The 24,083-nt window shown below is 42.3% G+C and overlaps 1 protein-coding gene, 1 long non-coding RNA gene and 10 other non-coding genes across 19 annotated transcripts in view; 1 reads left to right on the top strand and 11 right to left on the bottom strand.

Moving 5' to 3' along the window:
• Nucleotides 1-14,883, top strand: part of DARS2 (aspartyl-tRNA synthetase 2, mitochondrial) — a 31,398-nt gene extending 16,515 nt beyond the window's left edge. For 3 of the 5 annotated variants that reach the window (XM_039242357.1, XM_039242354.1, XM_039242358.1), the window contains 6 exons: nucleotides 804-866; nucleotides 5,505-5,657; nucleotides 8,487-8,705; nucleotides 8,903-9,013; nucleotides 11,267-11,342; nucleotides 12,544-13,232. In XM_039242357.1, the coding sequence (XP_039098288.1) occupies nucleotides 804-866; nucleotides 5,505-5,657; nucleotides 8,487-8,705; nucleotides 8,903-9,013; nucleotides 11,267-11,342; nucleotides 12,544-12,755 (834 nt within the window). In that variant the 3' untranslated portion in view covers nucleotides 12,756-13,232. Of the gene's footprint in view, nucleotides 1-803; nucleotides 867-5,504; nucleotides 5,658-8,486; nucleotides 8,706-8,902; nucleotides 9,014-11,266; nucleotides 11,352-12,543; nucleotides 13,233-14,355 lie in introns of those variants that run through there. The other 2 variants (XM_039242356.1, XM_039242355.1) reach the window with 2 other exon arrangements.
• A 4,068-nt stretch (nucleotides 14,884-18,951) lies between these two features.
• LOC120238566 lies at nucleotides 18,952-24,058 on the bottom strand. 4 transcript variants are annotated; one of them, XR_005530256.1, is made up of 12 exons: nucleotides 23,973-24,058; nucleotides 22,148-22,200; nucleotides 21,922-21,954; nucleotides 21,676-21,717; nucleotides 21,402-21,433; nucleotides 21,032-21,075; nucleotides 20,726-20,758; nucleotides 20,551-20,581; nucleotides 20,313-20,364; nucleotides 19,446-19,472; nucleotides 19,204-19,255; nucleotides 18,952-19,025 (listed from the first exon to the last, which is right to left on the bottom strand). It is a non-coding gene; the product is annotated as an uncharacterized LOC120238566 (long non-coding RNA). The 4 variants fall into 4 exon arrangements; XR_005530258.1 differs by lacking the exon at nucleotides 23,973-24,058 and adding an exon at nucleotides 22,996-23,065 and having other exon boundaries at nucleotides 21,676-21,731; XR_005530255.1 differs by lacking the exon at nucleotides 23,973-24,058 and adding an exon at nucleotides 22,996-23,065.
• LOC120238598 lies at nucleotides 19,094-19,166 on the bottom strand. The gene has a single exon (XR_005530267.1). It is a non-coding gene; the product is annotated as a small nucleolar RNA SNORD81 (small nucleolar RNA).
• LOC120238600 lies at nucleotides 19,330-19,407 on the bottom strand. The gene has a single exon (XR_005530269.1). It is a non-coding gene; the product is annotated as a small nucleolar RNA SNORD47 (small nucleolar RNA).
• Nucleotides 20,189-20,268, bottom strand: LOC120238593. Its single transcript, XR_005530262.1, has one exon. It is a non-coding gene; the product is annotated as a small nucleolar RNA snR60/Z15/Z230/Z193/J17 (small nucleolar RNA).
• LOC120238599 lies at nucleotides 20,427-20,511 on the bottom strand. Its single transcript, XR_005530268.1, has one exon. It is a non-coding gene; the product is annotated as a small nucleolar RNA SNORD79 (small nucleolar RNA).
• LOC120238596 lies at nucleotides 20,833-20,897 on the bottom strand. The gene has a single exon (XR_005530265.1). It is a non-coding gene; the product is annotated as a small nucleolar RNA SNORD78 (small nucleolar RNA).
• LOC120238592 lies at nucleotides 21,147-21,207 on the bottom strand. Its single transcript, XR_005530261.1, has one exon. It is a non-coding gene; the product is annotated as a small nucleolar RNA SNORD44 (small nucleolar RNA).
• Nucleotides 21,508-21,576, bottom strand: LOC120238595. Its single transcript, XR_005530264.1, has one exon. It is a non-coding gene; the product is annotated as a small nucleolar RNA SNORD77 (small nucleolar RNA).
• Nucleotides 21,784-21,866, bottom strand: LOC120238591. The gene has a single exon (XR_005530260.1). It is a non-coding gene; the product is annotated as a small nucleolar RNA SNORD24 (small nucleolar RNA).
• LOC120238597 lies at nucleotides 22,025-22,086 on the bottom strand. Its single transcript, XR_005530266.1, has one exon. It is a non-coding gene; the product is annotated as a small nucleolar RNA SNORD75 (small nucleolar RNA).
• LOC120238601 lies at nucleotides 22,700-22,779 on the bottom strand. Its single transcript, XR_005530270.1, has one exon. It is a non-coding gene; the product is annotated as a small nucleolar RNA SNORD74 (small nucleolar RNA).
• Nucleotides 24,059-24,083: the final 25 nt, after the last annotated feature.

The raw sequence follows: 24,083 nt of genomic DNA, 5'->3' as shown, positions 1-24,083 counted from the left end.
TCTGGTGTTAGCACACCTGTGTTGAATGTAATTTAATAAGAGGGGTTCCAGAAGTCCTTTGAATAAAATTACTAGTTTGAAAGACTCCTCATTTGTATACTGGAGCATATTAGCATATTCAAAATGGGAATAAGAATTCAGTCTCATTACTTTTATCAGTCACCTCGTATGTTTAGTGGAAAGTAATTTGTGTCTATACTCTAGACCAGACATAACGAATGTGTCCAGGTAAGCTCGGGATAATGTATATTGCGTATTGTTATTGTTTGCCTCAATTTGCGTATGCCCAGTCTTCCCCATGCGTATTATAAGAAGTGCGGGGATGTGAACCATGCCTCCACCTTCTTATATCTCCCATACCTAGTCTAGTGCCCCAAGAATATTAGTTATGATGATAGAGTGTCTCACTTAAAGGTTTTGAGATGATTTTTTAAAAAGACCTGAAATAAGCAAATTCTAGTCCTCTTTTTGATCTGAAAGTTACTTTTTTCTTACACAATTCAGTTGTAAAGATTCCTTTTGAACAGTTACCCTATGTATCACACATCCAGGATCTTCTGTGGAATATATTCATGGCAGTTTCCAGTGAGGCCTGCATAACTGGGGGGGAAGGGGTTGGGGAATTAATAGGCCCTGTTACAGGTGAAAATTGTGTCCCTTGGAAGCAGAAACTAAACTTTTATTGAATCCTACTATCATGATGGAAGGACACAAAATATATTTGTATCCCATTTGATATCATAGACATAGACATGTTTATGAAGCCATCATATTGTAAGCTTACTTTGATTTTCTTTCATCAGAAATACTTAAAAAGGAAGGACATTGAGTCCCTTAGAAAATTTGCGGCTGACCATTTTAATCAGGTAAGAATTTAATTACAACAGTTTTTTTTCTCTTTTAGGGATTCAATATTTTTAATAATTGTTAGAGCTCTTATACAGTCATTAGATTTGAGGTCTCGTTACTTCAGAACATTCTTCTATTTTTCTTCTTTTTATTATTAAAGTTACTCTAATCCTAATTCGCCATTTAATCAGAATGTGAAAAACCACAGTTTTTAAAATAAATGTTGAATTTTAATTCAGTTAGGATTAGATTAGAGCCCCATGTGCCCAAGGTCTGAAAGAAAGCTTGCATTCATTGTTTTTACATACCCTTTTTAAAACCTGGAATACACCTTTGACTGACGCCTGTTGTGTTCTTGGCTTGGTGAATGGTAGGACTGAGCTACTGGGGAGCAGGAGTGGGGGATGGGCCTTCTTGCCTTGTCACTGGACCTGTCGATGGCCTCAGCCCTTTCAGAATCAGTAACTTTAAAAATAACCGTGCTCTAGAAGTTAATAGTTGTTGTAAGCAAAAATTCACCAAAGCCAAGGAAAGACACAGATACAGTAAAAGGGACCTGCGTGGATCTGGGCAGAGTACAATTTCCACTCCAGTTACTAATATTTGTGAAAGTGAAGTAATGATCAAAAGAAACACTCTGGACTTGGGTGCCTGTTTCATTCATGGAATTTCAGAGTCTAAGGAACTTCTAAGGGGACACTCCAACTGGAGGGAGAGAAGTGGGAATGCACATGCCAGGCTCTCCAAGAAGAGTAGATTGTCCTTCCTTCCTTTTACATACTGATCTTCCATATACAATGTCATTTAAAGAAAGGCTTCCCTTATTAAACAGAAATTTGAAAGCAAAAAAAAAAAAAAAAATAACCGTGCTCTTTGGGTCATTAGTTTTCTGTGATATGCTTTATAGAAACATTTAAATATGAGGAGACTATGCTCATCTCAATATCATTTACAGTAGGAATAAAATGAAATTATATGGGATTGATTAAATAAATTATACTCAAAGGAATTAAAGTTGCTTTTTACTTATTTGTTTTTTTAAGTTTATTTATTTTGAGAGAGAGAAAGCATAATCAGGTAGGGGCAGAGAAAGAGGGGAAAGAGAGTCCTAAGCAGGCTCCGAGCTGTCAGCACAGAGCCCAGTGTGGAGTTCAAACTCAAGAACCATGAGATCATGACCTGAGCCAAAACCAAGAGTTGGATGCTTAACCAACTGAGCCACCCAGGTGCCCCTAAAGTTGCTTTTTAAAACTTTTTCTCCATAGAGTTTGTAGTATGGAGGTAATGTCTGTCTTGTAATGATTTGTAAGAAAAGGAAAATACAGAATTATATAAACACTGCTCATAACCGTGTAAAAACATCTGTGGGGCACCTGGGTGGCTCAGTCAGTTGAGTGGCTGACTCTTGATCTCAGCTCAGGTCTTATCTCAGGGTCATGAGTTCAAGCCCCGCATTTATATACAGACTGTGCATGGAGCCTACCTAAAACACAAAACAAGACAAAAACTCACAGTATTTGAGTGCTGAAAATGGACTACCCACCCCTACCACCACCACATCATACCTCAGACTTCAAGCGATTTTTCAGTAAGAAAGAAAAAGATTAGGATAATGGTTTCCAAAATGGGTGAGGGCAAAGTGAGAAAAGTCAGAGTAATATAAAAAGCTTTTCATAAAGTTGAACAAATTTAAAGAATTATCCATTACTTCTCCTTATTTGATGTAGAAGTGTTTTTTCCTTTATGAAATGATGGTACTAGTAGATAATGTTTTAGGTTAGTTTTATGCCCTTGACAAAATTCAAAATTGGCAATTCTAGATTTCCCAATTTTGTTTCTTTACTTTTATCTTCCCAATGTTTGAAATCTGCATCTAGAAGCCACAGGACCAGGAAGTGAGCCTTCAGTACTTCATTAGCCTTTAGTCAATGGAACTCTTATTAAATTATCTGCTTTTCCTCTTCTTCTCTTTTCCTCTTTTCTTTTTTACTTTTCTAATTTCCTGGACTTTTATAGAAGAAATGGGCACTACTTCTGTTTTTTTCTATTTATTTATTTGTTTGTTTGTTTATTTAGAAATGTTTGTGTATTTTTGAGAGAGTGTGTGTATGTGTGAGCAGGGGAGGGACAGAGAGAGGATGGGGGACAGAGAATCCAGAGCAGGCTCCGTGATGACAGCAGTGAGCCCGATGTAGGGCTCAAACTCATGAACCATGAAATCATGACCTGAGCCGAAATCAGATGCTCAACTGACTAAGCCACCCAGGCACCCCTGTTTTTTCATATTATTAATATATTCTAACTTGGGTTACATTTTTTAATAGGTGTATGAATCAGCAATAGGTAAAAACACAAATGGTAAAGAAGTTATTGCATAACAAGATGCAATAAGTGTTTGTTCTAGCTCGTGCCACATCCAGTCCCACTCTAACCAGAGTGCTTCCATTTTTAGAAATATATCTACATACCGTCTTTTCTGTTACTTCTCCACTTTGAACTTTATCTGTTAGCTTCCTGCATGAGAGATACAGCTCCCATACACAGACCACACCGAATTACTCTGTACCTTCTGCACAGCTGTCTTTCTGGACCCTTTCTTCATCTTGCTTCTGAGTTGAAGCCACTTTCCCTGGATCCCAAATCTTCCTGTTTTTTATTTGTGCTGAGGTAGATCCTCAAGTATTTCCAAGAAGGCAGTCAAGAGATAAACTTGCTGGTCCAAGAATGCCTTTATGTTTAAAACCTCACATTTGATTGCTAATTTGGCTTTAGTATAAAATCTTGAATTGGCAGTCATATTGCTTTAGAGCCATGCAGTCCAACAGAACTTTCTGTGTTGGTGGAAGTGTTTTGCATCTGCATCATCCAATATGGTAGCCATTGGCCAGCATAGCTATCCAGTGCTTACAATGTGGCTGGTGTACCTGAGGAGCTGAATTCATAATTCATTTCATTTCAGTTAATCTCAATAGGTACGTGTGAGTGGTGATGCTATATGTATTACATAGCACAGCCTTAGCTTGTTGAAGGCATTGCTTTTTTCTCTTGTACCTGCTGTTCCTGATGAGAAGCCTGATGCTCATATGAATTTATTCCTTTGTAGCAAACCTGATTGCTTTCCTTTGGAAGCATTTAGCCTCCTGATTGTTCGTGTTCTGAAATTTCAAGTTGTGTACCTTTGGGTCATTTTGCATTCAGTGTGTTGTACTCCAGAAGGGCCCTTTCAATATGATGGCTTATGCCTGTCATCTGTGGAAAACTCTTCTAGTACTAATTGTTTTGACTTCATCATTTTCTGTAGTCTCTCTTTGGAATTTTTTAAAATTTCTATTTGGACCTTGTTTTATAACATGTATATCTCTTTTTTTTTCCTGTGTCCTTTCCCATAATTTTCTTTGTCCCTTTCATTCTGACATATTGCTTCAACTCTTCTCTTGAATTCTTTTTAACCAGTCATTTTTATGTCCCAATAGCTGTTTCTTTTTTTTTATCATCATATTTTATTCTGCTTTTATTGATAAAATATATTTTTGAGTGCCTTTGAGGATTCAGTCCTTCCTCCTTTGGTCCCTAAATTATCTCTTTCCTTTCGGGTCCTTTTTTTTTTTTCCTTAAGTTTATTTATTTTGAGAGAGAGAGAGAAAGAGAGTGAGCATGGCCAGGAGAGACGGAGAGAGAGAGAATCCCAGGCCGACTTCACACCATCAGCACAGAGCCTGATGCAGGACTTGAACTCATAAACTGAGTTCATTACCTGAGCTGAAATCAAATGTCAGATGTCTAACTGACTGAGTCACCCAGGTGCCTTCCCCCCACCTTTTTTTAATACTGCAGAATTTCTCTGATATATGGTGACTGCTGATTGTATATATTTAAGAATGAAGCATTTATTTATTTATTTATGAGATTCCAGTTCATTAACTCAGTGTAATATTAGCTTCAGGTGTACAGTCGAGTGAGCCAACATTTACATACAACACCTGGTATACATCACAAGTGCCCCCCTTAATACCCATCGCCTGTTTAACCCACCCACCCACCCACCCACATGCCAGAAGGAGGCATTTAAAAGCTGGTTGGGAGTGGAGCCTGGCTGGTAGAGCATGAGACTCTTGATCTTGGAGATCATGAATTCAAGCCCCACATTGGGTATAGAACTTACTTAAAGAAAAAAAAAAATTTAAGCTGTTTGGGAGCACAGGATCCTTGGAAGGGCTTTGTGAATGGGTAGGATCAGTTTAGGGGGAGCAGCAGAACTGTTGCCCATTACTCTGAGAAACCAAAGCTTCCTAGGAGTCCTGAACCTCTCTAGGTTTCTGCTAAAATCAGTTCCTTCTTGTGCAGAGGCTGCTCTGTTTTTCTCCAGGCTGGAGCCTCCGATGTCTTGTTGCTTTAATCCTTCCTATTCCATTCCCTTGCAGCCTGCCACAGATCTGCAGAAATCTCTTTGCCAGTATTTCCCCCCTTACATCTCCTTTTATTTTTTCATTATGGTGAGATTCCTTTTGTGATTCCTTTACTATCATTTTGAAGGGGTTGAGGGAGGGAATGAAGATCATCTCCAGTTTTGTTGGGAACAAGAAATCTTTATATACTACAAGAAAAATAAATCAATCCCACTTTTTAAAAGATGAAAGTCTTTTTCTTTGCCACAGGAAGTCTTACCTGTATTCCTGAAAGACAATAGAAACTGGAATTCTCCAGTTGCTAAGTCCATAATGGAGGAGCAGAGATCAGAACTAATCAGACTGATGGACATGCAAGAGGACTGTGTGGTCCTGCTCACGGCCGGAGAGCACAGGAAAGCAGTAAGGAAAACTGCCTCTAAATGTCTGTGCTGTTGATGCTGAACGATGCCTCTTTTCTCCTATGTATATAATACATATTTAAAGGTGTTCATTTCATTAAGTGGAGCTGCTAAGCATGTGTTTTTATATTAATAAATGTTTTCAGCCTTAATAACGCACTGTATCAAAACTAAAGTGTGTTTCACCAGCTACCAGCCTCCATTGGCATTGTTCACACAGATTAGATCTCTCTGATTAGGAAAGTCACTTAGGTAAAGGGCTATTGATTTTCACTGGGGAGAATATTTTCATTTTCGAGGTCTTGCAGATTAGGAAAATTTGGTAATCCCAAACTTTTGTAGGTAATGCATTCCTGAACATGTGGAGAGACAGATGAGATGCTGGGCTGGCAGACATCTCTGGCCCTGCTTTGGTCAGGACAGGACCCTTCTTCCTCAGGAGCAGCAGCTGGGGGTATTGAGTGCCACTGTGCCCTGGCTAAATCACTGCGCTTAAGGAGATCTGTGGAAGATGGGGTTTGGCCATAGGACCATTGTAAGATACTCACAAATATGGAATATAAGTCAAGCATGAATATTGAAAATATAGTGGAAAGGTCAAGTGTAATATAAATTCATTCTTGTACTAAAGTATGATCCCTTTATAGCATTGGTCTCTGATTAGTGCTATATCAAGTTCATTCTTCTAATTTGTGTTTGTACCATACATATCATTGTTTCCTTCCAAAGGAGAAATTTCAGAGTTTGGTTTCAATGCTAAATGTACCCCACTGTCAGAGCACCTGCTCTGAAGAACATGTGACTCTTAGTCTCAGGGTCATGAGTTCGAGCCCCAAGTTGAGTGTAGAAATTACTCTGAATGAATAAGTAAATAAATAAGATCTTTAAAAAATGTTTTTAATTTTTTTTAACGTTTATTTATTTTTGAGATAGAGAGAGACAAAGCATGAGCAGGGGAGGGATAGAGAGAGAGGGAGACACAGAATCTGAAGCAGGCTCCAAGCTCTGAGCTGTCAACACAGAGCCCGGCACAGGGCTCAAACTCACAGACTGCGAGATCATGACCTGAGCGAAGTCAGATGCTTAACCAACTGAGCCACCCAAGTGCCCCCCAAATTTTTTAAAATAAATAAATAAACATAACCTACTCAATTTCCTTTCCCCTGCAACAGTGAAGAAAACTGTTTACTTACAAATCTGTTTTGATGCTGCCATCATTTTTTAATGGATTAACTAATCATCATATTCGTTTTGGAGTTTTGGTTTTTTTAAGCAAGTGTGAATGGTAGAGAGGCAAGGGGGGGGAGAGAGAGAGAGAGAGAGAGAGAGAGAGAGAAACAATCTTAAGCAGGCTCCACGCTCAGCACAGAGCCCAATGCAGAGCTTGATCCCACAAACCTGGGAGCATGACCTGAGCCAAAATCAAGAGTTCAAGAGTCAGACACTCGACTGACTGAACCACCTAGGTGCCCCATCAACATTATTTCGAATACTAGACCTAAACATCACTGTTAAACTTGCTAGGGAATGTACCACTTTATTACAAATTTTGGGATTTTGTATTGTATAAAAATCCTGCTGCAGAATCATTTGGTCATTCCACTCTTTCCTAGTATGGAGTGAAACTACTGGCATTCTTCTCTCAGGAAGGTATCATTCTAATTCCTGCCGGGACTTCTTGAAAGAACTAGAAACCAGACTTAGGTGGAATAGCATTAGCATTCTGAATATGTCACAGTGCACGTACCTTGGGTAGATATTTAAATGTAAGGTAGGAGAGGCCATAAAGGGACACCTGTGCCTGTCTCCAGGCACGGTTTGTCCTGACAGCCCTTTTTCAGGGAAGCTCTGCTTATCAGAGTTAGCACTCAGGGAGCACTTCCTGTTTGCTCAGTACTGTTCTCAGTACTTTGTGCATATTAACTCACTTAATCCTCATGCCAGCCTTACTGAGAGAAGGACTGATACCGTTACCATTCCAAGATCAGAAACCCGAGGCACAGAGGTTAAAAATCTGTTCACACATGGCTAGGTAGTGGAGGGCCCAGATTTCTAACCTACAAAGTCCGGTTCCAAAAGTCACACTCTTAAACCAACCTCTAATCCCTACTGCACCTCTAATAATAGCCAGCATGTATTGGCCATCAGCTGTGTGTCAGGCACTCATCAGAGCCTCACCACGACCTTCAGGAGCAGTAAGGAAGATCACATAGCTGCCGGTCATAATTGCACTTTCCATGCCTTGTCTCAGTCTTCACCAGCTTTTGGAGTAGGTACATTTAGCTCCATTTTACTATGGAAAAAAGTGTAGGGAAGTCAGGAGGCAAACAGACACACCCAAGTCAGTCAAGCTTTGGTACCCGTGCTCTCCGTCACTGTGTTATTAAATCCTTACTCAGTCGGCCGAGTCTGACAATCATTCTCAACCACACTGCAGTCAGATCATCCTCAGATCACTGTCTCCTGAGAGGCTTAGAGTGTCTTATTGAGTTTTTAAACTTTTTTTTTAATGTTTGTTTATTTTTGAGAGGGAGAGGCAGATTGTGAGTGAGAGAGGGGCAGAGAGAGAAGGAGACACAGAATCTGAAGCAGGGTCCAGGCTCTGAGCTGTCAGCACAGAGCCTGACGTGAGGCTCGAACTCACGGACTGCGAGATCATGACCTGAGCTGAAGTTGGACGCTTAACCGACTGAGCCACCCAGGCACCCCAGAGCATCTCGTCTATTAATTGTCTAATCCCTACAGGATAGCCTGACTCTAGAGTCCAGGTTGTGTCATTTTCTGTCTGCTGTCACAGCAATTAACTCATGGTTGTATTTTCTGTTGCCAGTGCTCTGTATTGGGAAAACTACGACTGGAATGTGCTGACCTTCTAGAAGCAAGAGGACTGGTGCTCCGTGACCCAGCTCTGTTCTCTTTCCTTTGGGTTGTGGATTTCCCGCTCTTCCTTCCCAAGGAGGAAAATCCCGGAGAGCTGGAGTCAGCCCACCACCCATTTACCGCTCCCCACCCCAGTGACATCCACCTCTTATACACAGAACCCAAACAGGTACCATATCTGTACCAATTTAAGAGGAAATGTGGAAACAAAGGCAAAGGAGTTCAGATTTCACAGTCTGACCCAGTTCTGGAAGCCTCGGAAAAGATTGTCGGATTTGAGCTTGTAGTTAATACATTGTCTCTAAATTGCTGTAGAACAGAAAACTATAAAAATTTTCTCTAACATAAAGTCTGTGAATCTTCTAGGTCCGTAGCCAACACTATGACTTGGTTTTAAATGGCAGTGAGATAGGAGGTGGTTCTATCCGAATACATGACGCAGAGCTCCAACGTTACATTCTGGCAACGTTGCTAAAGGTAACGTTATCTTGTAACCCTTTTTTTTTTAACCAGAATATTTGTTGCTTTAGCTGATGTTGGTGGTATAGCAGTATGAATCCCTTCCATAATGTTTGTGGGCTTTTTTTTTTAATTTGTTATGAATGAATGATTCTCTAGATACAGAATAGTGTTGGCTTGTCTCTCTACCTTTAGTGTAAGATTTTGAAAAGTAAATGATAATAAAAGCTGTTTATTAGTGCTTACTATATGTGCCAGGCACTAAGTACTTTATATGCATTGATACATTTAATCCTCACAATTACTTTCTGAGATAAATACCCTTATTCTGCCCATTTTAAAGATAAGTGACTGGGTGGCTCAGTTGGTTAAGTGTCTGACTCGATCTCAACTCAGGTCATGATTTCCCAGTTTCATTAGTTCAAGCCTCACAATGCAGAGCCCGCTTGGGATTCTGGGATTCTCTCCCTCCTCTGTCTGCCCCTCCTCCGCATGCATGCACATGCGCGTGCACTATCTCTCTTTCAAGGTAAATAAAATAAACATTTAAAAAATGTTTTTAAATTTTTTTTTTAATGTTTTATTTATTTCTAGGAGAGAGAGAGAGAGGAGAGAGAGAGAGTGAGCAGGGGAGGGTCAGAGAGAGAGGGAGTCACAGACTGAAACAGGCTCCAGGCTCTGAGCCGGCAGTCAGCACAGAGCCCGACGCGGGGCTCGAACCCACGAACCACGAGATCATGACCCAAGCGAAAGCCGGACGCTCAACCGACTAAGCCACCCAGGCGCCCCTAAAAAATGTTTTTAGGAGTGCCTGGGTGACTCAGTAGGTTGAGCATCCAACTTTGGCTCTGGTCATGATCTCACAGTTCATGGGTTTGAGTTCTGCATTGGGCTCTGTGCTGACAGCTCAGAGCCTGGAGTCTGCTTCAGATTCTGTGTTGCCCTCTCTCAGTCCCTCCCTCTGCGTGTGTCTCTCTCTCTCAAAAATAAACATTAAAAAATTTTTTAATGTTTTTAAATAAAATAAATGAGAATGAGTGATTGAAGCAGATTAATTAATTCGCCGAAGGCCACACAGCACAGAAGTAAACTGAGCCACAATTTGAATCCAGGCAGATGGCTCTTGAGCCCAAGCTCTTACCCTCCTCACCACCACACTGCTCAAAAAATGATGTGGTTGGAAATGCATGGAAATGTTGATAATGCTAGAGAAAGAGACAGTTATTTTAGTGATAGTGGGGTAATTTTAAAAAGAAAGAGTCTATAAGATGCAGGCCTAAGAATCTGCAGTTTCTTGATGATTCCATAGAAGGCCAGGATAGATTTCAAAATAGAAAGTGTCCAAGAGAGTCTGATCCTGAAAGGTGATTTTGTGGGGTTAACTAACGGGGTTTGGTGGCTCTGCAAGTTCACTAACAGCCGTGGGGTAGGATGGATTTTTTGAGAGCAGGATTGGAGAACTCAAACCCCCAGACTCCCCAGAAGCTTTAAGGACATTGTGACGTCCCTTAAGTTTTTTCCTCCCAACTCAAGGCATCCAGCCGTCAGCTTGCCAGCTGATTTTCTTCCTTCCTTTTGTTGTTAAGCTTCTCAAATGAGTCCATGGAGAATTCACTGCTTCTGCTTCTTCTCTCCCATCAGTGGTTCTCAGCCCTGCTGCACATGAGAACAGAATCAATTGCAAAGTGTTAAAAATACAAAAACGAGAAGACACAGTGCACTAGTCCACACCAGACCAATTAAGTAAAAAGCTGCAAATGTGAGGCTTCAGCATCTGTTCCTTGAAAGGTCCCCACCTGTCTCTCATGTGCAGCCTGGTGAGAACCATTGTCAGATGCACTCAGCGTGTCTACACAATGTCGCCCCACCTAAGTTAACTTGCAGAGCCACCAAACCCAGTGGCCTGTTCTTGGCCACCAAGCTGTCCTACCTCCCAGGAGTGTTTGACACCGCTTCCCTCTTAATAATGTTCTCCTCACTTGGCCGTGTGATAGGACAGTTTCCTGCTCTCACCCTACCTTTCTGAGCCGGCATCTCCATGTCCTCGCTTGGTGTTGCTCTGTTTACATTATCAGTATAATACATGACTTGGGACTGGTGCTGAGTGCCAGGTGTGTCTCTGCATGTTTTAATATCTGTGACTTGTCATACTCTCTAGCTAAACTGTCAACCTCTTATGGTATTTTTTTTAGCTCAACTTTATTTTCCCTTTAGCACCCAAGCTTACTGTGCAGCATTTGTATTCAAATTGAATTATGTTTTGAATTTCAGGAAGATGTGAAATTGCTCTCCCACCTGCTCCAGGCTTTAGATTTTGGGGCGCCCCCTCATGGAGGAATTGCCTTAGGTAAACAGTGTATCCTTTTACAAGCTAAATTTCATTCCATAATCCTATGTCTCAAATTTGGGCTCAGTTTACAGGCTGGGGTAGAGGAGGAGAGGGGGTAAAAAGGATAGGGTGCAAGCCCAAGAATATTATAAGACTTCAAATCTGTATTTTCATTTCATTGGGATATGTTTAAAGTATATTTTACCAGTTAAAGATAAAACTTGATTGATAATTTGTATGGAAGATTTTTTTAATCAAATAAAACTTCAGTCTTAAGTCAGTATTGTTCAAATGCCTGGAGGCTCACAGACACATTCATGAGTCTGGAAAGCACTGCTCCATAGTATTTAGCTCATGTGCAAGTAGAAATGTGCCAGTGCCCTTCTGCCATGGTTGCTTTGTTTTATCAAGCAAGCAAGAGCGTGAGAAATTCTTGGAAGCTCACCTAGATTGTAGGCCCTCAACAGCAAGGACTTCCATCTGTGACCTTGCATTGCCCTGCGTAGCACCTGATTTTCGTCAACCTTTGAAAAACCCTTGCTGACAATTCACTAATTGCCGTGTCATAATTTGAGCATGTGAATATTCATCCTGAATACTTTTCTAGAATGAGATAGAAGAGAACTTCTCAAACAAACAGAAGTTCCCTCAAAAGACAGGGAATTATGCTTGACTGCAACTTGTTAAAGATTCTTATTTAGGGGTGCTTGGGTGGCTCAAGTCAGTTGAGCGTCCAACTTTGGCTCAGGTCATGATCTCACGGTTCCGGAGGTCGAGCCCCATATCAGGCTCTGTGCTTTCAGCCTGTCAGTGCAGAGCCCGCTTCAGATCCTCTGCTCCCCCCATCTGCCCCTCCCCTGCTTGCACTGTCCCAAAAATAAACAATTTTTTAAAAATTCTTATTTAATTGGGGCACCAGGGTGGCTCAGTTGGTTGAGCGTCTGACTTTGGCTCAGGTCATGATCTCTTGGTTTGTGAGTTTGAGCCCCGCATCGGGCTCTGTGTTGACAGCTCGGAACCTGGAGCCTGCTTTGGGTTCTGTGTCTCCCTCTCTCTCTGCCCCTCTCCCACTCACGCTGTCTCTCTCTCAAAAATAAATAAGCATTTAAACATTTTTAAAAATTCTTATATAAGTTCTCTACAACCTTTGTAGAAAAACTTAGTCACTCCCAACCTTATGCTACATTCTCATCTGTTGACTTCGGTATTTTACTTCCAGGGTTAGACAGACTGATGTGCCTTGTCACTGGAGCACCAAGCATCAGAGATGTCATAGCCTTCCCCAAATCCTTCCGAGGGCATGACCTCATGAGCAGTGCCCCAGGTTCTCTCCCTCCTGAGGAGCTGAAGCCCTACCATATCCAGGTCTCCTGGCCAGCAGACTCAAAAGGAAAAGAGCTCTTGAATGAGCCATATCATCCAGAAAGCTGAGCTTTTCAGCTTCGTCCTCTTTGCTTCCCCAAGGCTGAAATCAGACACGGAGTTCTGCTGCAGGTCTGATAAGTGGGTCTTTAGGTGGAAGGAACCCAGATGACATTCTTCACCACAATAAAGAAACAGAAAGTATCCAATTTTTACTTCATAACATGCATTATTAGGATTTTTTGTTTGGGACTCTTTCGTAGTTTCTGACCTGGTGAGGTGTGAAGATGGCCCTTTGTTGGGTTAATAGAATAGCTTAGTGTTTCCTAATCATGTTTTTCATACCTGGATAGTCGGCTGTTCCCTGAAGACAGAGATCATCAGACCATGTGAAATGTGGGGAAATGCTTGCCCCTTTAGTCCGTTGATGGAGAGGTCAGTTCAACCAGCCTTATCAAGAGAATCCTGATTAAGCTGGATAGTGACATTTTCACTCTCAGCATAATATAGTGAGAAGCAACATGATATAATGCCAAAAAAAAAAAATCACCAAAGTGAAAGTCACAGAATCTTAGTGCTTCACCTTGAGCAAGTTACAGAAACGTCTCTCAGTCTCCTTTCCTTCCTGGATGACATGGAAACACTACTTGCCCAGCCCCCTGACAAGTCTCTTCTTGCCAGAACCAGAGGACATGATGTACACGAAGGTATTGTGAGAATGCTTTGAAAAACCACAGAGCATTACACAGTGTAAGGTAATGGGATTATTTATCTGTGAACAGATACAGCTACATCTATGTATTTTCTAGTCTAAGATGAAATAAAACTGGTATCTGTAGCTTCGAGCGCCACATTGGATGTAGAAATTACTTTTTAAAAAATCTTTAAAAAATAATATTGTTATTATTATTAATCCCTGAATAACATTTCTCCTCAATCATAAGCAATTGAAAATACTGACCTTAGGGGGCGCCTGGGTGGCTTAGGGGGCGCCTGGGGGGGCTTAGTCGGTTAAGCGTCTGACTTTCGCTTAGGTCATGATCTTGCGGTTCATGGGTTCAAGCCCTGCGTTGGGCTCTGTGCTGACTGCCAGCTCAGAGCCTGGAGCCCGTTTCGGTCTGTGACTCCCTCTCTCTCTGACCCTCCCCTGCTCACACTGTCTCTCTCTCTCTCCTAGAAATAAAACATTTTAAAAAATTAAAAAAAAGAGAGAGAGAAAATACTGACCTTAGGCCTTCAAATATATAGAAAAATGAACACTGAGGCTATTGTAATTTTCTTATACATTCTGTGACGTTAATAAAAGCTTATAATTATGAAATGAGAACAAGGCCTTGATTAATGAAAGTATTCTTTTCTACTTTTGCCTTTTCTACTTTCTCCACTTTTGCCTTGACATTTTGATTTGTAAGTACCAAGTTATTGGGGTGCCTGGGTGGCTCAGGTGGTTAAATGTCACGATCTCACAGTTTGTGAGTTCGAGCCCTGTTCAGGCTTTGTGCTGACAGCTCAGAGCCTGGAGCCTATGTCAGATTCTATGTCTCCCTCTCTCTCTGCGCCTCCCCCACTTGCATTTTCTCTCTCTCAAAAATAAGTAAAACATTGGAAAAAAAAGATAAGTACCAAGTATCAGTCTTCTATCCCTGCCTGTTTTTCTTAATGCTCTAAGCAGTGCAATCCGATGGTTGTTTCTGTTTGGAAAATAAAATCATCTTCACTTCCAGGTCTAATCTGTCGTGCCCAGTAGATCAAGAGTGAATGTTCTTCACAGTGACAGAAAGTGATTCGCCATTAGGTGGAGCTTTTCTCTAATGGTTGTCCTTGAGCCCTACCTCCCCATCTGTGGGTGTACTCTGGAGCCAGAAAATTCTTGCTGGCAGGGCTGTCATGGCAAGAAAGGGTGTCCGAGTCTGCCTACCCTTTCTTAGTGGAGAGATATTCTAGAAATTCTTTTAAGAGGTGGTAAATGCAATATACATCTGTTTATCCCCCATGGGATAAATGTAATAAACTCACTGTTGACTGTGTAATTTTGACCACAATTGTTGTTTCTTTCCTGTAAGTGAGTTACAGAGGACACCTGAAATCCAGAGATTATTTTCTTGACTGCAAATACCAAAGGACCCTTGTCCTTAGAAGTCAAACAATCCTGTATTGTTCTCTCAGAGACCTAGTCATTTGGGACATCAGCTTTTCTTCAGTCTTGCCTTTCAGGAAAAAAACATAATGCTTATTCTGAAATCCAGGGAAATTTAGATTCCCTAATAAACTCTTTTAGATCTTTATCTTTGAGGTGGGGTAAAATTTTAAATTAAGCCTTTTCTCAAAAAACTAAGGAACTACTTAATTATAAAGTTGAAAACAACACGACTAGCATTTTAAAATGCACTATCTGACTATAAACTGGATGCTGAGTTTATTGCAAATCCTATCTCCACACTTTCCTCGGGAATTTAGATTTATCCTGTGTTGTCAGTTTTAAAAACAAGATAAGCGGGGCGCCTGGGTGGCTTAGTCGGTTAAGCGTCCGACTTTCGCTTAGGTCATGATCTTGCGGTTCATGGGTTCGAGCCCCGCGTCGGGCTCTGTGCTGACTGCCAGCTCAGAGCCTGGAGACTATTTAGGAGTCTGTATCTCCCTCTCTCTCTGACCCTCCCTAGCTTACGCTGTCTCTCTCTCCCCCCTAGAAATAAAATAAAAATATTTAAAAAAATAAAATAAAAAATAAAAACAAGATAAGCAAGTGCCAGTCACAACATCAAGTTATTATTGGCTTCAAGAGAACTTTCTTATGAACAGTTTCTCCTGGTGGGGGTGGGGTTTGGCAGATGAGTCTGAGGGGATTACCTTATGCTCTCGGGCTTGGGTTGAATAAAAGTGTCTGTACAGCTGCTCTGTCTTTTCCAGCATTCCCTTCTCTGAAGAGCCAGAAGGCTGTAACACAGATTACGTTCCTTGCTACTGTTTTTTTTTTTAAGCATAACCCATTTCCTCATTATTTTGAGGAAAGCAAGTTACTTAGTAACATGAGAAATAACCAGGTACCCAGCAAAAATATCCAATGAGACAGCTGTGCACCAGTCGCATATGTAAATCATGTGATAGTGCACATCTGAGTCACTCCTCCTCATCTGACAGTGAACTCAGAAAGAGCCCATGTGAGCTGGACAAACGTGAATTTAATTCCCACTTTCCCATGCTCCAGCTATGCAGCTTTACCCAGCCACTTAAGCTCTCAAGGCTCCTGTGTCTTAACCTAGAACACAGTCCTCAAACCTTTGGGTCTCAGGAGCACTTACACTCTTCAAAACTGAAGGACCTCAGAATGCTCTATAGAGCTCTTTCACTATAGTAGCAATTAAGATTTATTAAATATTTATTTTTTTTGCCCATAATCAAAGGGCAGAAGCATCATTGTAAGACCTGTCCTTAACTGTTTTGTATGGAGAAGGGCTCAGTTTGACCATAGCAGAGTCTTGGGTTTTAATACCTGGAAGAAAGACAGCCAAGTACAAAAGAAAGCAAGACGTGAAAAACTTGATTACATTTAGAGTACATTTTTTTAGGGATCTTTTTCTCACTGTTACCAGAAACATTATTTTTGCCATTTGGGTTTACAAGGTGCCTGTCTTTTCCACCACGCTAAATGATATCTACACTCTAAAAATGAATAGGGCCATTTTGTGTTACCATGAAAATTACACAAGCCTGGAAATAGTAAAATAAATGAATTTTTAAAAACTCTTGTATTTTGTTTCACACAGTTACATGGAGGCACAGATCCTTTCCTCAGGTTATGTATGAAGGTACCTAGTAGAGTCCTTGATGCATGTCCCTGTCTACATTAAGTGCCACATAAAGCCCTTTCTGTTCAATGAAAATAACTCAGATGGGCTCTTAGTAATGGGTGTAACTTTCAGAGAACCAAATCAAATAATGATCTTGGAAGTATAAATAAATGTGGGTATCTCTCAAACTAGAATTACCAGTAATAGAACAGTACCCTACACACCCATCCCACGCCTTCCTCAGGATTATAGGTTCCAAGGATTGGAGAGCACCTCATAATTTGAGGAAGTCCAACCTCCCACCCAGTGCCAGAGGCTAAGGTCACACTAGGGTTTTTGCTTTGTTATAATTTTGTTTAGAGAGCTGCACAAGAGGGGCAGAGGAAGAATCTTAATCAGGATCCACACAGCACAGAGCCAGACACGGGGCTGGGATCAAGACCTGGGCCAGACACTCAACTGAGCCACCCAGGTGCCCATTTTGTCAGCCCAGCCCCGCATTTGGAGATCACGGAGTTAGTGTTCCATTAGCCTCCAACTCTTATCTTCTGTCAAGCCCACTCTCCCCTGATTCTAAGTATACAAAGTCTTGGGACGTTTCAGACCAGAAGGCAACAGGACTTAACATTCCTGCCTGTAGTGGTTTGGGCCCTCCCTCAGTCCTCCAAGATAATTATCGTCAGCATACTAATGGTCAGTTAAGATTGTGACAGGTGTTCTCTATGTTCTTATACTGCAACTTACTGTTCGGCCTCTGGGAACTTGATCCTGAGGACATTTATCTAAAATAGAGGAAATTCCTCACTTGCTGTCATTATGATTAAGTCAAGGTTTAAACATATATTAACACTCAAATTTGCTATTTTTCTCTTCCCTCACTCAGGTTTATTAAAAACAAGACTGGGGTTTCTAATATCGTAGAGAGGCCTTTTTAAATTTATTTCATTAGTCATTTTGGAATGATTTTCAACCAGTCATTAATCTACTTGCAGTCATCCAAGCCATAGACCAGTTTCGTGGTCATGATCTTTTGGCATCCACTAGCTATTTCTCAGACACTTAATTCCATCACTAATACTACCCGAAGGAAAAGCTTGGAAATACTGCAACAAGATTTAAACCCTCTCATGGAGTTTACATTCTCCTAGGGGAAACAAAGCACGTAATGCCAAGAATAGTCACAACTGTAGTTATGAAATGAGCGCTAGAGCCAGGTGGCGGTTCCTGCTTCAGAGGGCCTCAGCCTGTTGAAAACATTGGCATGGGCACTGGAACTGAAAGCAATTAAGTAACATGGATCACCTGACCTTCCCTGCAGAAGCAACTTAAAAGTGTGGGGGCGGGGCGCCTGGGTGGCTTAGTCGGTTAAGCGTCCGACTTTCGCTTAGGTCATGATCTCGCGGTTCGTGGGTTCGAGCCCCGCGTCGGGCTCTGTGCTGACTGCCAGCTCAGAGCCTGGAGCCTGTTTCAGAGTCTGTGACTCCCTCTCTCTCTCTGACCCTCCCCTGCTCACGCTGTCTCTCTCTCTCTCTCCTAGAAATAAATAAAAATATTTAAAAAAAAAAAAAGTGTGGGGGCACCTGGGTGGCTCAGTTAGGTATCCAACTAATGGCTCAGGTCATGACCTCCCAGTTTGTGGGCCAGGCTGTGTTGACAGCTCAGCCTGGAGCCTGCTTCAGTCTGCCCTTTAACCCTCCTGTGCTCACACGGTCTCCCAAAAACAAACATTAAGAAAATTTTTTTAAGTCTGATGGGTTTAGCAGTACTACATGAAAAAAGATTGAAGTGTGGATGTCAATTTGACTATTAACAGAGAGGTCAAAACAATTTCCTCACTCTGAAAGCATCAAAATTCACCTCCAACAGACCTCAACATTTGGAGTGACCATTTTATCCAGACTGATTTCCAATACTGTTCTAGAGAATGTGCAAGCCGGGCAAAGGGGCAGAGATAATCTTAGATATGGGGCGCTGGGCTGACTAGGCACCCTGGCATTATCTTACTAAAATTCTGAATCCTGTTTAAGTCCTAAGAGAAATTGCAACATAAATATTCCCACCCACTTCAAGTACTAAAATAGCTTTAACCACAGCACTTCTGTCCCATTTTTAGGCTTTTTTCTTTTAATACATGGCAGGAGGGCACTAACCAGGTTACTTCCCTTATACACCTACCAACACTTGTGGAGACCCACCACCATGGTGCCTAATTAGCAAAGATTTTTCTGGGACAGGATATCATTCAGCCCCTCAAAAAATGCCTGCAAAATAGGAGTTCATTCTTCAGATCATGCCACCATCCTGCATTTTAAACATGAAAAGGGCTGTAGTTCATTTCTTCTGCACTTTCAAGCCCAAGATATCCTATAAAATACATCTCAAAATGCCAACTTTAGTTTTGTTAAACTAATGTCACAGGGTCTTAATTACAAAAACCATTTTCCTTCATCCCATTAAATCAAAATAAGCACTCTTGATCAAATGGTTTATAAAACTTTATTGATACTGAAACCTTGCTCTTCTATCCCATCCATGAGCATCCATTTCAGTGCTGCAAGGACAAAGAAGCAATTTTTAGATACATGTCTAGGTTTTAATTCTACTTGTATTCTGAGTATACAGAATATCAGATCTTTTATAATCATCAAGTGATCAGTGAGAGAGTTCAAGTTGGAGATCATCATGTATTCTAGAATAAAACAACACTACTGAGGTTTTTAAAGCCTCACCTTTCAACTGGCAAGATGCTCTCTTAACTGGACTGCTATTCTCACAGATGACCTAAGAGCAATGACTGTAGATTAATTATGGTTAAAAAACAAACCCACCACCCTGCATGAATGATGCTTGCTAGTAACCTCAGAATCAAAATGGAACGGTTTTAGGAGTGATATCATCCAATTTCATTTGGCAGAATCATTACATCACTGGTTACATGCTAACTTACCACATGTACCACAGACCAACTTACCTCTAAATGTTCAGGTTGAGAGTCTGCCTGTTTGTATGAGAGGAGAGAAAACCATTTAAAATTTGTACTACTTAACTTTCCCCACTTTTAACTTTCTGAGAAGTAACATTTAGGGCAGCAAACCTATTCCACACATGGACAATGGTGGAGGTCTCACATTGTCCAAGCCCATACAACACGAGTGAACTTTAATGTAAGCTGTGTTCTTGGGTGATATGTCTCATTGCATGTTTATAATTGTAGCAAAAGTCTCATTCTAGTGCTGAATGTTGAGGAAGGTGTGTAAAGACCACGTTTATGGGATTGTATGTTCAATTTTGTGGTCAATATTAAAACTGCATTAAAACATGAAGCTGATTCATTTTAAAATATTACAATAACTCACTCTGCCGTAACCTATACAGATTTACCGTCCATAAAAATTTCTTGGCAAAAATTTACCCAAATATTTGGTTCTTAAAATGTGAAATCCTAAAATTGAAAAACAACAGAGTACCTGGCTGGCTCAGTTAATTAAGTGTCCTACTCAGGTCACGAGCTCAGGGAAAGCTCTGCAGATTGGACTCTGCAGACAGTGCAGGGCCTGCTTGGGATACTCTCTCCCTCTCTGCCTCTCCCCACCTCTCAAAATAAACAAACAAAAAAGAACATTTGTATATAAGCCATTAGTTACCCAAGCCCTGAACATTTTCTGTGGTAGAATAACAGCCCTTTACAAAGGTTAAGGATAGGATTGCTGGAGCCAGATACGTCAGATAGGAGCGAAAGACAATGTTGCTCACCACCGTCAGTCTGCTGAACTATGTTCTCATCATCGTATCGGCTTTAAACCACTTCACACAGACACCAAACTTGAAACTACTCTACCTTGGCTTAAAACTCCGTATTCCAGGCCTTGTGAATCACCAACTCTTCATACCTGCAGAAATTTAGTCAATTTAGTAACAGGTAATAATAAGCATATTTCTCAAGTTTTCCAAATACTGTTTCAGTTTTTAAGAAATCTTCACTCTTTTTCAGAGAGATTCCCATCTGTTTTTAATTTCAAAAATCATCACTAACAGCATCTTGCTTATTAACCAAAGGAGGTTTATAAAAAACATACCTTTATATAAAAAGGTCTTCAAAATCAGCACCTGACAAAAAAAATATTTTTTTAGATGCACTTCCGAATAGCTGAATCTTCCTTGCAACACCAGAACACATTTAACACATCACAGCACATTTCAGACACAACCTGAACTTGAGTGCAGAAACCAAAGAACTGTTTTACGTCTTACCCAAGCAAGCCATCCGGGATAGTGGCCAGTAACCTAGAAAGGAAACAAGACACTTCACTAAAATGTTAACTATCACTGAATTCATCTCAGAGTTATTTGTCATAGGGTTCTTCAGTGTTAAATTTGTCTACATGCTTACTTCAGGTCAGACATTTGATCAACATCATTTCAAAAACCCCGTTCATAGCATGCTCAGCATGCACCCACTAAGCAGCCGGTAGTACTAGTAACTCAGTAGTTAAGCATTCTATTTCATCAGCACTCAGTTAACAGTTTTCAGTCTACTAAAACGTTTTTAATACTGACCAAAAAACATTGTCGCTCCAAAGGTATCAAACACTCAAGTCCACCTAAGAAATAAAGACAGTTTCACAAGAGGCAAAAGATGAATTTCCTTCCCACAATACACAAAAATGCCTGAAATCAGGTAGAGCTAATTAAGACCTTCATGTTCAGTCAGTATTTGCTTATCATCACACAGGCTGTTTTACAAATCATGACAGTGTCCTAATGGTCACAGGACAAGGGTCTGGCATTTATTTACTGCATTCAGCCACCCATTCAAGCACTTTGTAGTAGGACTGCTTCCGTGCATAAGGCAACTCTAAACACCATTAGTTGCAATGTCACGTTTGCCCTCTTACCAACGTTTTAATTCCATAACAATTTTACTCACCTCTTCAAATTCCAGCTAACTCTGTTTAGTGCCTACAAAAAAGGAGGGAAACTACGTTAAGGACATCTCACTTATGCCATTATCAAACCAATTTTCCCTTCCACTTCGATACATCAGACAAATGGCGTTCTCTCTTCATGATCCAATCTGCTGAACTATGCAACCATCATAGTATCTGTTCCATGTTCTAAGCATTTAATATAAAATACCAAAGCGCAGAAATCCACATTTGAAAAAGACTGGGTAAACACAGACTACATAAAAGGTTTCTCACCTGTTTGCCCATGGGGAGCTTGTGAAACTTGAACTTTAGGACCTAGGAAGAAACACCTTCATGTAAATTTAGTGGCAATCTCAAAGTTCTCTAAATCACCATTTTCTGTGCCTCAGTTAAGTATAATGGTGGTAAGAAATCTCGTCATTCTCACAGTCAAGAGTAGCAAATAAAATGTCATCATTATAGCACATTTAGTGGACTTTCAACCCAGCATCCCTTGGTGAGGGAATTTCAGTAACTTACCTTGGCAGCCGTTTTCACCCTTTTGGCACAAAACTAGAAAACAAAAAATATCCAATGAAACATACTGCGCAGCCAAGTTAACTATCAAGGTTTTAAGTATGTAAGCCTCAGTGTAGGATTTTTCAGAAATCCCTTCTGTCCACTACTCTTAAACCATCACAGGCTTAACAAAATACCACCTCCAAGCAGATCTGAGTCTTTTCCACTGCATTCACCGATTTCTTACCTGCCCATTAGGAGCCATCAAAAGCCACTTTGCATTCGTGCCCAGCACCATTCCTAGGGAAAAATTAAAATTCTTAAAATCGTATTGCTCTGTGGCACCGGCTCAGGCGTTGAGCGTCCAACTCTTACGTCTGCTCAGGTCATGATCGCACTGTTTATGCTTACCGCGTTGGGCTCTAGGCTGACAGTGCGAAATCTGATTGGGATTTTCTCTCCCTCTATGCCCCTCCTCCACTTGCTCGCTCTTTCAAAATAAACTTTAAAATTAATCATCTTGTTCTACAGCCTAAACATGTTGTTTTCCTATCACCTACATTAGATCGTTTACACCACCCATAAATAATCTCAGTACAAGCGGTGCCACTTGATAGCTTATAAAAGGAGCAGTGCAAAACATTAAAGCTGGAAACCGCTGTGAAGTAATGGCGTACTGCGGAATGCAGCAGCCATTCAGAGAACCACGTGGACTAAACGAACTGGCAGGTTTCCTGAGCAAAACGCCGGAGGCCCTGGCCGAAATCATTAACGAAAGCCCCCTCGGGTGATTGGGCACGCGCCGCCATCAGAGCCGTTGGCATTCATCAAGAGTCTCAGATGTCCCTACCAACGCAGGCTTCATCACAGGCAGGGAACGCGAACCCACGGGTTTTTCCGCAGTTCCGCCCGAGCGGTAGGGCTGAGGCCGCGCCCGCACCCAACGTGTAATCTTCTACCATCTTCATCTTGTGAACCTTTCAAAGGCCCGCAACCGGCCTATAAATACTAATTAGCTTAAGTGACTTTAACTGCCAAGAGCTGAAAGCCTCGAGTCAACAAGCCATTACGCAAAACGAAGACAAACATACATACCTAACGCCGAATACTAGCCTCGAAAGACCGAGACGGTGGCCAGGCTCTAGTATATAAGGACGCCTTTTCATGACGTCATGACGCACCGTTTCCCCCCCCCCCCCCGGCCAGAGCTGTCTTCAGCTCCTCCTTCCATGTCTTCCTCCTCCTCCCAACCACACCCCCTTCCTCTAAGCCCGCCCCTTGGCCCCGCCTCACTCGCCATTGTGGGCGGTGACACAAAAGACCACGTGACTCGGGGCTCCCGCCCTCCGACCGACTGAGAAGGAAGAGAGGGGAGGGGGCGCGAGGGACGGAAAGCGCTGGGGGAGGGGAAGGGGGGCGGTGTAAGGGTGAGTGATTTCCTTCCGGCACGTCGCCCGCTCCGGGGGAGGGGGTGGGGGGTTTCACTTCCGGGACGGTGTTCCGGCCCATTCCGGCCCATTTCCACCCCCGGAGGTAGGTGCTGCTCCTTGACTGGGCTCGGGCCCCGCACACCGGTCCCGCTGCCCTGCACCTGGGCTGCCTTGTCCGGGCTCCGCCGCAGCCTGCTCCTGGGGCGCTCAGCCACTCCCCTTCACCCCACCCTCAGGCACCGGAGACCTTCCACCCCCTTGGCCCCGGGCCGGGCTGAGCTGCCGGACCCGCCCCCTCGCCGGGCCCCTCCCTCAGGACCCCGGGATGGGCGGCCCCCTCCCCCACCGCAGCCCGGACACACCCAGATACACACACCCACCTCTGGGCTGCTCCCCGCCCGCCTACGCTCCCCGCCTGGACGGGGTCCCGGGGCGCCGCCCCCTTCCCGGTGCTCTGCCCTCACCTGATTGCTCGCTCCCCAGCTCCAAGCCCTGCTCCCCTCTCCTCCCCAGCTCCTCGGTGACATTTCGCCCTTGTGTCAGTTTCCCGCTACCCACGCTTCCTAACGCAGACTAAAGCCACTCGAATACCGGAGTGGCCAACCCCATGGCGTTCCCGATTCTCCCTCTTACAGCTCTCACCCTTCCAGTGCCGACGGTAAAGAAAGACCTTACTCCAGGGGCTTCCTCCTCACTGGGGAATTGCCGGAAAGAGCAAACAAAAAAGGCGCTGGTGTAGGCTCCAAAATAAAC

This window comes from Hyaena hyaena, unplaced genomic scaffold, assembly GCF_003009895.1.
Source record: "Hyaena hyaena isolate Hyena2069 unplaced genomic scaffold, ASM300989v1 scaffold_209, whole genome shotgun sequence".
Classification (NCBI taxonomy): Eukaryota; Metazoa; Chordata; class Mammalia; order Carnivora; family Hyaenidae; genus Hyaena; species Hyaena hyaena.
This window is presented reverse-complemented; position numbering and strand designations above follow the sequence as displayed.